Below are 16,332 nucleotides of genomic sequence, written 5' to 3'. Positions count from 1 at the left end.
TGACATACAGCGTGTATGACTGTGCTTTTTGTGAAAGGTGTGTATGTGTGTGTGTGTGTGTGTGTGTGTGTGTGTGTGTGTGTGTGTGTGTGTGTGTGTGTGTGTGTGTGTGTGTGTGTGTGTGTGTGTGTGTGTGTCCTCTGTTTTATTCCCTTCTCCTCATTTTACATTCACACCCATTATGGTCCTATTTTAAATACACTGTATGGCTCAATAGCTCTGCATTGTAATCCTATATTTCACTGTGCACCACTTCTAACAGGCCGGGGAAGCTACAGAATATATGATAGCAACGACTTTAGATTCTCTGTAGAACATATTTTAATATTTATATTGGTGTATGTAAGTAAAAGGCCTGTTCTCCCAACTTGTGCTGAGTCGGGTCAGTTGTTGGTGTTTCTATCGTCTGATCAGAATGAAAGAACAACAGGAATCAATCTACAGTCCAGGCGGTACAGACAGTGTGACGAAGCTATTCCAGTGACACACCTTGGTAATTAATGTGTGTTCCCTGACTCGAGTAATTCGATTTCAGACGGTTCCCACACAGGAATTAAAATGTCTGCAGTGCTGAGAACAGGTAATTGATTTAGAGCCGCACTTACAGTACTGCAGCCTCGGAAATGCAACACGTGACCAATCAGCTGCAGCAGTTTGGAGACATTTCCACTCTGCACATTGTGAGTGAAGGAAAGTTATCAGCTGAAACTTTACTAATGCAAACGCAACCTGCTGCTTGTTTTAATGTCAGTTTCTTTGCTGACGATACACTATTGTTGTCAATGCCCATAACATATCCAAAGGTTAGCACACACACACTTACACACACACACACACAGGATGAAATATCACACATCCACCGGAGTAATCAACGTCTTTTCCATAACTTGAGTAATTCGATTTCTCCCTCAGGGAACTGAAAGTGGCTTTAACACTGAGAACATGTAATTGATTTACAGTTACACACAGTCGCTGTGGCCATAGTGAAACTACACACTCTCCATCAGTGGTTCCTGCTACAGCGACAAAATCATTCAAATCCTCTGGGATCGGTGCTGTTGTTCCTTTGTTGCTGTTGTTTCGCTGATAAACATAATTTGTGTGGAGCAGTGACATTACAGAGGGAAGTAAAGGTTATTTACACACTGACTGCAGACAGCCGCCCTTTGCTGAACAGATCTGTGGATCCACTAATACACAGACACACAACCCTGCACTTCATCTCATCATTTAGAGCCATTTAAATAAATAACACATTTCCTCACGAGAACAGCTTCCATTTTACATTTTCCAAACTGCACGTTTCCTGGAACTCACCATGTGATTTGACACTAATTAATTTTAGATTAAAGACAGATCTGCTGCAACTCGCCTAATTAATTCCATTCTAATTCAAATTTCTAAACAGATTTGGGGTTTAGACTTTAATGTTGAGGACAGCAGGTCTAAGTATGTGAAATATTAAAGGACTAATTTACAATATTTACTTTGGTTTAAGTTCTTTCATTGGTTTGGTCGATCAAATCACAATCCACCCTCAATGCATCACGGGAACATTTACACCTGTTCCTCCCTGTGGTCGAGCTCCTTCCAATCACAAACACATTTCACCAGTCGGTGGAACCAGTGCAGGGATTTAAGGTTTTGACCCTGGACTCATAAGATCAGTTTTCATCAGGTCCGTTCTGATGGAGATTGACACGTTTGAGCAGTGAGATAAATTTATAATGTTCTTTCTTTATTGTACTGATGTGTTTCTACCTCTCCTACTGGTTTCATGTCTTTCTCTCTGGGGGGTTTTCCTTCTCTGTCTGCGTTCTGTTTTATTGATGAAGGCAGTAGGGACTTTAGGGTAGGCCTGTTATTTCAGCTCTAGTTCCTTTGCACACACACACACACACACACACACACACACACACACACACACACACACACACACACACACACACACTCACACACATACTCACACACACACACACACAGACACACTGCTGGCCTACTTTTCCAGGTTTTACAGCTTTGAGCTCTGTGGTCACAGATCGCTGTTCAGACACAACACACACGTCAACACACAACAGCGACACACAAGTCCGCACAAACAGACCGACACACTCAGGTGGACGTGTACAATTGCTTATACACACACACACAGAAATAAATGGAGTAGAAAAGCAGTTCTTCTATTTACAAAAAATGTCTTTATCATCTGATCTTCTGTCTTGTTTTGATGATTTAATTTAGGTTTCAAATGATCAGTAGTTGTGATGAATATATATTAAAATATCTCAAATTAAGATTAAAGGTGTGGTTAAAAACTGCAGTTGTGTGTTTGTTGTGTTTAATGTGAAATCCGCCCTCTCTGTCCGCAGAGCGTTGTTCGACTACGACGGGAGTGCGTGCGATCTGAGCGCGCCCAATCAGGCACTGCCGTTTCATTTCGGGGACATCCTCCATGTGAGCGGCGCCGGCGAGGAGGAGTGGTGGCCCGCCCGTCACCTCAGCCCCCCGCCCCCCAACTGCCCCGAGGTCGGGGTCATCCCCAGCCGCAGGAGGTCAGAGTCATTGGGTTTTTTGTTCGGGACGGGCAGAGGGATTTCAGCGATTCTGTACTCAGAGCTCAGTCGGGCTGTCGACTCAAATCCGTCACAGCTCTCACGCAACATGCTCCTCAACATTTACCTTATCTATGATCTATGAACATGATTTAATCATATTAAAAGCATCAGTGCTGCTGGGACTTCTCCTCGCTGCTCTCACACGACGACTGCTGTTCACACTTTAAAAGCCTCACCTCCACTCTGCAAAACATAAATAGTTCAGATATGATGTGACACTTCTGTGACATCTCATCCCTCTCTGACTTGATCGGAGTAGGACTGTAAAGACTCTATATGCTGCAGGAGTCATATAGTCCAGGCAAAGTAGCGTTTTACGACCGACTAATTGTAAAAGAATTTTTTTCAGCATAGATCATTTCTATGAGGTGTCCAGAACAACATACTAAAAGTCCAAAGAAATCCTAGTTGAGGAAATATGTTTAATTCTCATCAATGTGTGCATATAAGGCCAGGCAACAATACACCCCAAAAAGAGTATTTTTTTCCTTTACTCCAATCAAAATAAACCTTTACACAATGAAAGTACCCATGAAACGCAACATTTTTTGTATTACTTACAAGTTTCTTTTGAAATGAATTTGACAAGCACGAGAGCTCCACACTTATTGAATATGTCCTAATTTGCATAGGCAAACACCATTCATATGTATTACAAATACATACATGAATTCATTTTCAAAGAAACTTGTAATACAAAAAATGTTACGTTTCATGGCTACTTTCATTGTGTGAAGTTTAATTTTGATAGGAGTAAAGGAAAAAAATAGTTTTTTTGGGGTGTATTGTTGCCGGGCCTTATTGGCACACATTGATGAGAATTAAACATATTTCCTCAACTACGATTTCTTAGGACTTTTAGTATGTTGTTCTGGACACCTCGTAGAAATAATCTATGCTGAAAAAAATTCTTTTACAATTACTTCTATTTTTGGCTCCAAAATGGGCTGCTTTGCCTGGACTAATAGGACCTGATCTGTTCACATGCCACTAAAACAGAGACAACAGTTAATCTCAGCTCGTCAGCTCCAGCAGCTTCACATTAGTTTCTATTTACGTCAGGGTGTCGTTCTGCAGTTGGCTCATTATGATGATGCGAGCATGTGTGGAACCAGCTGATTGTAAACCTGTGGTGGAAATAGAGGTGTTTCTACCTCGCACACTGTGAAAAAGGAAAAGTTAGGAAGATGAAAACAGGTTTTTCTAGGTCCCTGATCCTTCCCCTGGTCCAGGAAGGAGATTTGTAACTTGGACACATTGGAAACAACTTGACATACGTATCATGCGTTTGACACAAAAGCCCCTTTATTGAATTTCGGTGCCGCCAACACCAGAGACAATATAATATAAAATATGTCAAGGCAACTTTCCCTTATCCACACCTCCCTTCTTCATTCTCACTATCCTCCACCGAGGAGGAGGTGACAGACAGATGTTCATTTCTAGGGGAGAAGTGAGAGCCTGTTAGAGTGATGGAGAATAAGTGGGAGATGGAAGGAGGGAACAAGGAAGAGTGGGAGTAAGTGAAGGAGCGAGTGAACATGGAAGGGAGGGATGCTGTCACACGGGGGGTGCAGGAGGTGGAGTATTAATAGACTGAGGTGTTAGAATATAGAGGAGGTGTCAGGGGTTGGTAATAGAATACATGTGTTTTATTACTGAAGCCCCAGGTTTTCAAATATGATGGATAAGAAGATTTAAGAATATTAAACATATAACAGAGGTGTAGGTTTATTAGTATCTGTTAAAATGAGGAGTATTAGAATCTAATGTTTCATTGTTATTAGAGGTATCATGAATGTGAGGTTAGTAATCATATTAGCAGCCAGGAAGTCTTTCTATATGAGATGTTTAAGTGTCTTTCACCTCCTCCTCCTCATTTCTCCTCCTTCTCTCCTCCTCGTCTTCTCCTACTTTCAATCCTCCTCTTCCACATCCTCTATTCTGCTCTTTCCCTCTTCCTCTCTCCTCCTTTCAACCTCTACATTTGTCCAACTTTCCCTCCTCCTTTCGATCCTCCCTTTCTTCTCCTTTTCCTTCTCCCTTCCTCCTTCCCTTCTCACAGCTCTCCTCACACTTCTCTACTTCTGTTGTGTCTCTCCTGTTCTCTTTTATTCCGCTCTTCTCCTTTTCTCTCCTCTTATCTTCCTCCCTTCACATCTCTTATCTTCCTCCCTTCATGTTGATCTCTCCTCTCCATTTCTCTCCTCTTATCTTCCTCCCTTCACATCTCTTTCTTTCTCTCCTTTCCACCTCTTGTCTTCTTATCTTTTCCTCCCCTTGCCGTCTCACTCCCCCCCTTACTTCTTTCCTCCTCTCTCCTTTATAAACTTCCTTGTACTATTCCTTCTCTTTCTCTTATTCCCCAGTTCCCCTCCTCTTCCTTCTTCCTCTCATCCTCAACTCCCTCCATCCCAAATCTTATCCTCTTCCCATTTTCCCTCTTCCTCTCCACTTCGGCTCTCTCCCTGTCTTCACTCATCATCCTCCTGTCCTTCTTCATACTTCTCTTCCTCTTTCTGTTTAATTTGCTGCCTGTCCTCTCCTCACCTCTCTCCTCTCTCCTCCTCCTCCTCCTCCTCGTCCTCCTCCTCATCTTCCTCTCCTTCCTAAGTAAAATAACCAGTGGGTTTTTGCTTGGAAATTACATTATGATTCTATTCTTTGAAGGGAAGAAAAAAAGAGGAGTGGAGTGATGGAAGTAAGGGAAGAGGGTGGAGAGGTAGAAGTAAAGTTTATTTTTCAGAGCTGCTCTGTCGTCGGGGATTCAAACCGAAGCTCGTCCAACATTTCACCTTAATTTCTGCTGTGGACGACAATGCAGCCGCTCTATTTTCCCCGTCGGTTGTTCTTCTGTTTACAAACATGCATTATGTACGAGTTCAGCACAAAAATAAATCTGACTTTTCAGACTAAATTATGAAATGAGGCTTCAAGAAGCAAACAGGTCCCTCAACTGAGACGCTGCACATCCAGCTTATTGGAAATTCAAGCAGCGAACACGATCGCCAGCAGGACATGGTCCCGCACAGGAAGTGACAAATCTAATTTTAAACTTATAGGAGACCAAAATGTCTCAGAAGCAGCAGTGAAGTGTCTGTTCTGATCCGTGACGCTGCAGCTGACGTCATGTGCCCTGTCTCTTGTCCCTCTGTGATAAGTTAATCACAGGACATTCAGATTCGGGGACATGGATCTGCTCGTTTCTGTCAAGTTACATCACATCTGGACGTCGAAATTCCACCAAATTCAATCAGCCGCCTCCAACTGCTCGGCAGACATCCCATAAATTCATAGTGATGCTCAGAGATGAGATACAGTAGATCCAAAAATACACTTTAAATACAGACAGGGACAGAATTATATATATATTTGTTTAGAATAAAGGGATATTGTAGGATGGTTTATTTTTAGTTCTGAGGTTAACCTAGTTCTACAGTTTCAGGGAGGCAGATTTTTGTTCTTAAAAAACATCCTGATGATTCTGTGTTTTCCAGTTTTGATCTTTCAAACATAAAAGATGCTTCAGATGGAAATCCCTTCTCAAACAGAGTTCAGCCTCAGTCTCTGTGTGAACAATAACTGTTGTGAGGGCAGAGTCTCTCACAGTATGAACCATAAAGCACTGAATGAAATGAAAAGTCTTAAGCGTTAAAGGAAGTTCACATGTTTGATCACCGATGTTTCTTATAGCTGTCACTTGAGACCTTTACCTTCTGTCTCCTTCCTCTTTACGTCATCCTGTCTTTGTTGGCATCTGTCGTCTCTCAGTATTCCTCTAAATGTGTCTCTCTCTCTCCGTCTTCGTCCTGCAGGGCAGAGAAGAAGGAGCGGTCGAGGTTAAAGACGGTCAGAGTGTCCAGGTCTCAGGACAGATCGGTGAGTGCTGACTTTTTTTATAAATCCAGACTTTGATTGGTTTGTAGAACCGGCTTGTGTCTGACTTTGGAGTGTTGTCGATCATCAATGTCGTTTCCACTGTAAAATCCTTATAGTCTCACTAGCAGCCACATGACGATTCTTTGTTATGGTCTCTTCATCAATCTAGTCAACTTAAGGAAGCACCAACAGCAGTTAAGGCTTAAATATAATGGCAACAAGTTATTTCTTTGACCTGGAAACTTCCTGAGTTCCCATGCGACTTTGATCTCACTCGCACATCGTGATGACGGGAGCCGACTCACGAGTCTCACACCAGCTATTGATATCACTGGGTTGTCAGCTCGCTCTCGCACCTTGTGAGTCAGCAGCTCGGCACGATGAAGAGCTGATAATTAAAAAATATCACACACACAGTTTGAGAAATCTGCAATAAGTCCCACTCGTGTGTGTGTCTGTGTGTGTGTGGAGCCCATGAGCTTTTAAATATGGCTTCTGTTGATAACACTTAAGATTCTGCTGTGATCATCTTTGGTGTGATTATTAATTATTTCTCGCTCTCTCTCTCTCTCTCTCTCTCTCTCTCTCTCTCTCCCTCTATCCCTCTGCAGGATCAGGATGATAAAGGTAGGTCTCCCCTCCATCAGGGACACCTGCTGGTCAGTCCCGGTACTTTACTTTACCTCCTACATGATGTCGAGGGACGTTTGGATGTTTTACGGGATATTTTTTTAATCACTTATTCTCAGACAAGCCCTTTTACTTGATTGATAGCTGCAGGATCCTTAAGTCTCTATATGTACTAGTATGGTTCTCAACTGTTTTTTTTTATGTAACCTGTTTCTCCCTAGTCCTGCAAATTTATGGAAGTACAGTATCCAAAGTTTCATTAACATTTCTCCTTTATTTCACAGTAGAAGAAGTATTCAGTTGTGCTGTCGTTTGTAATTTTCAGTCGTTTACACTCACAAATCCTACTTTTGGTCAATTGCTGCATCTTATGTATAGTGATGGAACAATGCAAGATACAGTGTGTGTTAATGTGAAACAGAAAGAATGAAAGACTGTGAGTTTGTGTCTGTGTGTGTGTGTTTTGTGTGTGCTTGTATGTGTGTGTGTGTCTGCTTTTGTGTTGCTGACTCTGACCTGTCTTGTCCTTCCAGAGCTGGTAACCTCTGGCACCAGCGATAGTGAGAGTAGTTCCTGTAAGTCTAGACCCTTATGTCTCTCTCTCTCTCTCTCTCTCTCTCTCTCTCTCTCTCTCTCTCTCTCTCTCGCTCTCTCTCGCTCTCTCTCTCTCTCTCTTTCTTCTTATTTTTTTTGTTTTTTGTTTGTGGTGTGTGTGTTTCTGTGTGTCATTGTTTGAGTGTCATGCATACATGTACCCATAAACATGTATTTGTGTGTTGTGCTTATTGTGTTTTCTATGTGCTGTGTGTGCATGTTTATGCGCGCGTTTGCGTCCGTGCTTGTGTGTGCGTGCGTATGTGCGTCCGTGCTTGTGTGTGTGTGTGTGTGTGTGCGTGCTTGTGTGTGTGTGTGTGTGTGTCACCTTCCTCTGCTTCTCCAGCCTGATTTTTCAGAGCTGTTGATGAAGCCAAAAGTGAAAAGTAGAAAAGGATGAGGTTGTGTTTTGATGTGACTCATCCACTGCTCCTCTGAACGTGTCCTCTCTGTTTGTCCACTCAGCCAATCAGGAGGAGGTTTTACTCACCTACCAGCCTGTCATGCAGCAGGAAGGTCAGTGCTGCACCGAATTCTCTCACTTTATTTTAAATCACTTGGTTGGGCAATCATGGACGTTGATAAAAACACCTTTTTCATGGTATAAATGTTAAATTTCTAAAAAATTTTGTATAAGATAGATTATTAGAGCATGGAGGCTGACAATGTTGGTCCAAAAAACATCTTATTTTAAAAATTTATATCGTTAAATATATGAAAAAAGAGAGGTGGATGATAAGTCTGTGTGGTTTCGACATGATGAGCTGCACGTTTTACGTTACACAATTATTTGACCCAATTTTCATATATAAATTTAATTAGTGCAGCTTCAAAGTTACTTAAACATGATTAAAAGGAGAAAAGTGGATGTTGCTGTGTTGGCATCTCAATGTGTGTCTCTTTGTGTATTGATGTGGTTCTGTTTCTCTCTTTCAGTTAATTACACGCGGCCGGTCATCGTGCTCGGACCAATGAAAGATCGGGTCAACGATGACCTCATCTCGGAGTTCCCTGACAAGTTTGGCTCGTGTGTCCCACGTGAGTCTCGTATAAGAACCGACCTCTGACCCCCAGTGAAACGTACAGTATATAGATCACCTGTGTTGACCTTCACTCACATTGTGAAAACTGTAAAATCATGTTTATGATGCTGTAACAGACGCTGAGGCCTCCTGTGATGTTTGTGTTTTATGCTTCTCAGCACTTTTTTTACGAACTCACTTAAAGTTGATGTTTAGCTTAAAGCAAAACTTTCCCACCTAGTTCACACTAGAGCAGACAAGTTCATTTACATCTTACACTTTTGACCTGGAACAATATCCAGACACTTTGAAGAGATTCATTGTTTGAGAGGCAGCAGAGACGAGTTGTGAATCGAAAGTTAAAGTCAAAGATTAAATTGAATCAGCTGATAGTTTGGCTTTTAAACAAATTCATGCAATTTGACAGATACAAAAACTGTGAATAATAGTAACGTGATCAAACTCCATAAAGTAAAATTAACAGAAAGGACCTGATATGTATCGATTCTTTAATGACGTGTAAAACCACCGATCCTCAGACACGACGCGGCCGCGGCGAGACTACGAGGTGGACGGCAGGGATTACCACTTCATGTCCTCCAGAGAGCTCATGGAGCAGGAGATCCAGGAGCATAAATTCATCGAGGCCGGACAGTACAACAACCATCTGTATGGAACCAGCATACAGTCTGTCCGAGAGGTCGCCGACAAGGTGAGACGCCGAGAGTCGTGACACGGGGGAGGAAGAAAAACGACAGAGGAGACGGGATGAAGGGATCGATGGAGGACAGAATACACAGAGACGCTTAATGATTCCTCTCTCTCTCTCTCTCTTTCTCTCTCTCTCTCTCTGACTCTGTCTCTCCACCAGGGTAAACATTGTATACTGGACGTATCAGGGAATGCAATAAAGCGTCTCCAGATGGCAGGCCTCCATCCCGTCGCTATTTTCATTAGCCCACGCAACGTCGACAACATCCTGTGAGTAACGTTAGAAACACCAGTGAATCTCACCATAAGGTCCAGTTAGTCGGGACATTTTCCACATCCCATGGTTCTTACCGGTTGCTGTGAAGGTTTAACTTTTCACTTTCTCAAATGTTGAGCTTGATATTTCATACTTGACCTTGAAATCAGAAACAATCCAATCAAAAGGTCAGTTTAGTAGTTTCCTCTGGAGTTTTTGTCCATATCACTCTGTCCTAGTCAAAGAACTCTAACATGGTTGAGGGGAAGGAGAAGTTCTCTGTCCACTGATGAAGACAACAACATGTGGTCGAAAGCTACAGAACAAGCCACTAATTGCATCATGTGACTCCCGGTGCACAGCAACTGGCATCTACTGCAATTGATTTAAACAGGAGCTTTTATCAAGTCAATGCATTGGAATCTGTGTCTGGAAGGGAAAATGTCATCGCTACTTTCCTTCTATCCGGGCAAACTACAAAATTAGTTCTTATGTAGATCTGCTTGTTTGTTCTCAAGTTCTACTGACACAATTTACATTTGACACATTTGTCAGTGTCCTTTCTACCAAACTCTTAGATAAATGTACAGAATAGATCACTGCTGCAGTTCCACTGTAATAAAGGTTAGGGATCATCATATCATGGGACCATTGCTGATACACTGAGGTCAAGGAGGTTTTTAAAGGTTCATATTCGTGGAAAAAGCTGTTGTAAAATGTAATTATGAAAGTGTGCGTTACGTCTCAGTAATGATTTGTGACTCGTGTCTGTCTCCAGAGAGATGAACAAGCGCTTCACGGAAGAGCAGGCGAGGAAGACGTTCGACCGAGCGGTCAAACTGGAGCAGGAGTTCACAGAGTACTTCTCTGGTCAGTTCCACACTGGACCACACTAACCAGTTCATGACCTGCACAGATCCTGAGGAAGAGAAAGCTCCCACCACAGCTCTCACACAATCATAAGCAGCAACACTTTGAAATCAAAAGTTAGGAAATAATGATTATGATATTATTGGGAATTATACCAAAACTATAAATAACTATAAATATACCTTGTGTCAAATCAAAGCACATGAACTTAAGAAAGTTCAAGCTCTGCATCTAATTGTTGATTATTATAACTCATAATAATGTCAAAACTTTAGCTGATCATACATTATGGGAATTTTGGCATTATTGATTATACAGAGGTTCATCGGGCAACGCTGTCGCACCTTTGTCCAGATTCATGCCAAAATTGTATGACTTTTTCATCTTCCACATAAAAACCTTACACTCACACACACAAACACACATACACACACACACGCATCTAAAAAAGACAAACATGACCTGCTTTCCTCCTATTCCTTATTGTATTACTTTTGCTTTGTGTCTCTCCTATTGTGTAGTTGTAGTTGGTCACTTAATTATATTGTATTATTTTTATTAATAATAACAATAATGATTATAGTGATCTTTTCAGTTACATCTCATATAATGGAGATTTTGATGATAGTTTATTTTCCGTGTGTTAAATATAAAAGTGTGTTGTGTAGTTGACACAGTGTGTGTCTGTGTGTGTCTCTGCAGGAATCGTCCAGGGCTCGTCTCTAGAGGAAGTTTACTCGCAGGTGAAGCAGATCGTGGAGGAGCAGTCCGGTCCATACATCTGGATTCCAACCAAGGAGCGACTTTGAATAAACACATCTCACACACATCACTCTTTCAATACTTCCTACTTCTCTAATTTTCTATTATCAGCCTGCTTCCTCTCTCTCTCTCTTTGTTTCTCCGGTGCACTCATCACGACGAACACACACACACACACACATTCCCACGAGCACCTGAACTGGGACGAGGGCTGGGACTATCTGGGACTGCCAGTTCCTGAAGAGGGAGGAGCTCAAGTCTGTCCAGCAGCCTATTGGTGGATCTTCCTACAGCTCAGTTCCTTAATGTTTAAGGAGGTGGTTTCCAATCAAGGCGACATGTACCATTATCTGATTTGATTTCATTATTGTTGTTCTTATTGTTGTTGTCGTTGTTGTTTTCATATTAATGAAGGGTAATGCATCAATGTATGGGTTTGTAATGATAATATTGTCACCAAGAGGCAGACTTTTGCACGCTGTAGCTTTAAGAGCATGTTTTTGGGAGAAAAACTTGATCTCCTCTTCCTGTCGGACCGTCTTTCCTCATGGCATCACTCCTGTTTAGAGTTTCTCTATCTCTCCCTCGTCTTTTTCTTTCTACCTCTCATAACCCATCCCTCGTTCCGTCCTCTCCTCTGTCAGACTTTAAATATGAGGTGAAAACTTTATAATGTGCCCCAACATTTTGGAATCAAGGGCCAAAAGGAAACTTTACGTACAATTACAGTAACGAGATGTAGAAGCTAAATATATATGAAGATATTCTGCAAGTGAAGTTATTTAAGATTTCTAAGATCAGAATTTAAATAGAAAATTAAATTAGATTATATTGTTTTTGAAGGCCTGACCAGAAACTGAGCACATCAGCCTCATAATGGTGATAGAGCCCATGTGGAGCCCTGAGCCGTTATTTATCAAGTCTCTGAGAATATAGTAAGAGTATATATTTAAGAATAAAAAATAAAATTGCTGTTAGTAAAGATTAGGACACATTTATCAATTTATCCGGAAAGACTGATAATCGGTGCAGGAAGCAGAATGAAAGAAAACATCTGAGCCCACAGCCGAGTAGAGAAGGAACAGGCGGAGCGGTGAGAAAAGAAACGTCAGTGGGACATGTAAAGGATTTTAAAGCTGCTATTCAAAGGTAAAATAGTTGCATAAAGTTGCTTTAAGAGCAGCTTTCACATGATTCATTTACTCTGAGCAGAAACGGACAATTAGAGACATGTATTTAAGATAATAAATAGAAGATAGTGTCGCACTGACAAGTGAAAGTCAAATGTTTTCAGTTGTGTTCTTTTCGTGCCCCTGTGCCTGTTGAAGGAGATAATAAGTAGAAGAAAAGGTTATGTAAAATCTTATTAAATGTTCAAATCAAATCCAAATAACATGTAATCATGTTATTTGAGCTCAATATTGCTCATCGTTACAAAAATAATATTTTAAAAACTATTGTTTGTAAGAGTATAAGCTCCTTTATGTCAAAGAAAATTAAAATATATTTTAGTCTAGTGAAATATAAGTGAATGATTTTTGGATTCATCTTTCACTTAAATTCAAAATGTAACTTTTAGCTCCTTGATAAAAACGGGCACAGATCCTCTGATAAAGTAACTTGAGTAAATCCCACAATGTTTCACTGCCTTTCTTTCCCTCCTCCTCCTCCTCCTCTTCTCTTCTTCACGCCTTCATTTCCTCCTCTTGTCCTCTTGCCTCCTTTCCTCTCCGCACTCACGTGACATTAGTTGAGCATCGAACAGTGTATCATCATCTTCTTCAACACTATCATCACGATCATAATCATCAGCATCATCAGTATAGCTTTCCCTTCTTGCTGTAGTTGCACTAATGAGGGCTGGTTTCATAAAAGCATCTTCGGGTCACAGGTCTGATACCGTCCCAGTGTTTCTCTGGTATTTAAAGATGTGTGACGCATTCACTTGTCCTTCAGCTGATTCTCTGCTTTGTAAAACTGGTTTGAAAACCCTGACGAGAGGACACGTTTGGCATTTAGCAACTAAACAGCTAAACAGCTAAATCTTCCCCTCACAAGTCGGTGGTGACCAAAAACGGAGCTAAAAGAGAGCGAAGTCAACACCACAGCTTAACGGAAAAGAACGACTATAATATGCGTTGTCAAGTGTAACATTCAAGATGCTTTTGGGGACACAGCCCCCGTATGGACCTTGTCAGACCAACCACAACCCATCTCAACCCCCCCCCCCCACGGTGACTCCTCCACGCTGACTGGAGACCAGAGACACACAGAGAGGCTGTTCTGTCAGCAGAGTATCTCCCAGACTCCCTGCATACTGGATAGTTTTGACCATGTGTGTTTCAAAAGCTTTAATATCTCCTCACAGAATGTTCAGCTAAACTCCAACTCCCCCCCTCGCGTGTTCCTCTGTGCGAGTCGAGTAGATCGCTGGTGTTTGTCAGCTGACAGAAACAAACTCTCTGTGTGACTCCGGCTGTGTGCTTCTAGCCAGGGGACCATGCCACTGTCTGTTAGAGTAAAGCACTGATGCAAATAATCTATTACAGAGATGGATCTATATCTAACATATTATAATATTTATCCCTGCTCTAACTGCCTATTTTGGTACAAAAATGAATAAATAAAAGTCTTTATTGACATCTACTGAAATCCTTCCACTAATTACCACATATGATTTTTTTCTTTTCTGTTTCTGTTGTTGAATGTGAATATGAGATATTAACTGTGAATATGAATATATTTTCCTTTACTTTCACCTGAACTGAACTGCAGGTTTGTATTGGACTCTGTGAATATCTGATATGGCTCTTGTGTTGAGTTTTTACTCTGAACCTTCCGGCTCCAGTTTGTGCTGCATTCATAGAAAGTGTATTTAATAATGTCCACCTTTAACCCATTAATAGTTATGATAAAACACTGACAACACTGTACAAACTATCCCACATCAATGCAACTCTTCCAACTACAGAATAGGACCATTTATCTATTTTCTGTGACATCAGCATTTAGGTAAAAAGACCAGTGTAATAACTACAAATACAAACTTACAACACATTCAACCTTTTCTGTAACTGTTGTTAAGAAAACTATTCCTCTGAACTAGAACGTTCTAAATTTACTGTGAACGGTTAGTGGAACAACATCATTGTAAACCATAAGCACTGTTTTTATTCTTTAAAAGTAATATTCCAGTAGTAATCCTGAGTCTCCTGTGAGGAGGAGGGAAATTGCAACAGACTGCAGCAAATACTGATTAACTTTTCTTTTACAAATGAGGATGATATTAATCAACGGCTTCTAAAAGCAAGACTTCACATCTGAAGTCCCTCTAGTGGCCTTGTGACACAGAGGTTTCCATTGTGCACTGAGTTGAGCCGGTATAAACACACAAGCCTCATCAACTCGGGCTGGACAAATCTCACACTTCGCACAAATCCACTCATGAACACACAAAACTGTGCTAATCATTTACCATCTTAGTCTTTCTCTATCACACTCAGACTCACTTACTGCCACTGGAGTTAATCAGTCACTGACCATCACGGCAGGAAGAGGTTCAGTATGAATGAGGTCACAGTGGAATCGTTACACAGAAGAAGACCTGACCGCAAGGGAAGTGGAACTTTTGGACAGTGGTTTGATATTATCATTATTAAGCTGTTGCCCAGAGGGAGCTTGTATAAAGACAAGAAAAAAGCCCCTAACATACGTCTTTGAGGGACACCATTTTCAATATGCAATTTCAACGACACAAAATCAATTTAACTAACAACATTTTTCACAACCAATAAATGTAATGCATCATAGTCAGGAACTCAAACACTTAATTTCATCTTCTTGTTATTTTCTTATCATTTGCTGCTAATTTTACAAAAACATGAATTTCCTAATAACGAGACCTCTTTTTAAGTTAATATGAGTTCATTATTTGTTAATTATTAGAAGTTGTATTAGTCATATATGATTATTTTTATAACTTGCTTTTAGACAATTTTCACATTTTAATGTTCCAAATTGCATCAATGTTTCCAGGAAACATAGTCACAGCTGTTCAGAATTAATATGAAACAAAAGGGGGAAATTATGAAAAGGGCACATTTCAACATTAGTGACTCGTAGGAAATCTCGAGGTGTATTTTCAGGCTGTTAACAAAGTCTGAGATCTCATGTAATATGTCTTGCCTCATTAATCTGTGTCACAATCTCAAGTCCAAGGTTCAAATCATAACACTTTGAGTTTGTTGAGTCCTCAGGTTCAACTTAACATGATCCGGGAATCACAGGTAATCTGCTGCAGTAAACCACTGTTATTAAACTCAGACACTACCAGGTCAATAAGGGTTGTTATAAAACAAAGTGCTGTTCACTCAGGGTTCACTGTACATTCGAGTTGTTTGGATATTTTAGAGAAAGTCAGATTTGCAGTGGTGACAGCGGAAGAGTATTAAACTCACCCGGAGAGTAGAATAGCTCCGTCCTGACACCTCGGTGCGCCTTCCACCTCCATGTCATCCTCACTCGGTCACACTGTGAGTGCTACTGCAGCAAAAATACAATCTGACTCCCCAGTCACAGTTGAGACCATTGGAAAGCTGCACTGCATTTCACCTCACATCATGTTGCAATAGCTGCACTGTGTTATACAAATACTGAGTGAAAACTGACTAAAGTGAAAAGGAAAGTAAATTCAAGTTAAAAGGATCAGTTTTTATTTTAAACCACTTAGGCACTTAACTTGAATTGATAATTTGAATGTATGTCCTGCTGAGAGTTCACTCAACTCTTCAAATTAAGTTTTCAAAGACACTTGTCAGCATAGATGCTTTAAAAGTAATGATTCGTCCGTTTTGCAGTTTAAAGAAAACTTTCATTATAGAAACTTGCTGCACAACTTTGTTATGCTAACTGCATAAAAACAGAATAAGGAATCCAAGTGTCATGAAGCTGTTCCGTCTCCAGGAAGACAAGAAAAGTCCTGCATCAAAGATGA

At 40.9% G+C, this 16,332-nt stretch overlaps 1 protein-coding gene across 2 annotated transcripts in view; it reads left to right on the top strand.

Moving 5' to 3' along the window:
- LOC133010067 (disks large homolog 1-like) overlaps positions 1 to 11,456 on the top strand; it is a 104,159-nt gene extending 92,703 nt beyond the window's left edge. For both annotated transcript variants that reach the window (XM_061077483.1, XM_061077484.1), the window contains exons 17-26: positions 2,370 to 2,552; positions 6,431 to 6,494; positions 7,106 to 7,121; positions 7,658 to 7,699; positions 8,184 to 8,234; positions 8,655 to 8,756; positions 9,280 to 9,452; positions 9,612 to 9,721; positions 10,486 to 10,577; positions 11,280 to 11,456. In XM_061077483.1, the coding sequence (XP_060933466.1) occupies positions 2,370 to 2,552; positions 6,431 to 6,494; positions 7,106 to 7,121; positions 7,658 to 7,699; positions 8,184 to 8,234; positions 8,655 to 8,756; positions 9,280 to 9,452; positions 9,612 to 9,721; positions 10,486 to 10,577; positions 11,280 to 11,386 (940 nt within the window). In that variant the 3' untranslated portion in view covers positions 11,387 to 11,456. The remainder of the gene's footprint in view (positions 1 to 2,369; positions 2,553 to 6,430; positions 6,495 to 7,105; positions 7,122 to 7,657; positions 7,700 to 8,183; positions 8,235 to 8,654; positions 8,757 to 9,279; positions 9,453 to 9,611; positions 9,722 to 10,485; positions 10,578 to 11,279) is intronic.
- The last annotated feature ends 4,876 nt before the right edge of the window (positions 11,457 to 16,332 follow it).

This window comes from Limanda limanda, chromosome 9 (assembly GCF_963576545.1).
Source record: "Limanda limanda chromosome 9, fLimLim1.1, whole genome shotgun sequence".
In the NCBI taxonomy this organism is placed as follows: Eukaryota; Metazoa; Chordata; class Actinopteri; order Pleuronectiformes; family Pleuronectidae; genus Limanda; species Limanda limanda.
The sequence above is the reverse complement of the archived record's forward strand: the minus strand, read 5'-3'. Positions and strand labels throughout refer to the sequence as shown.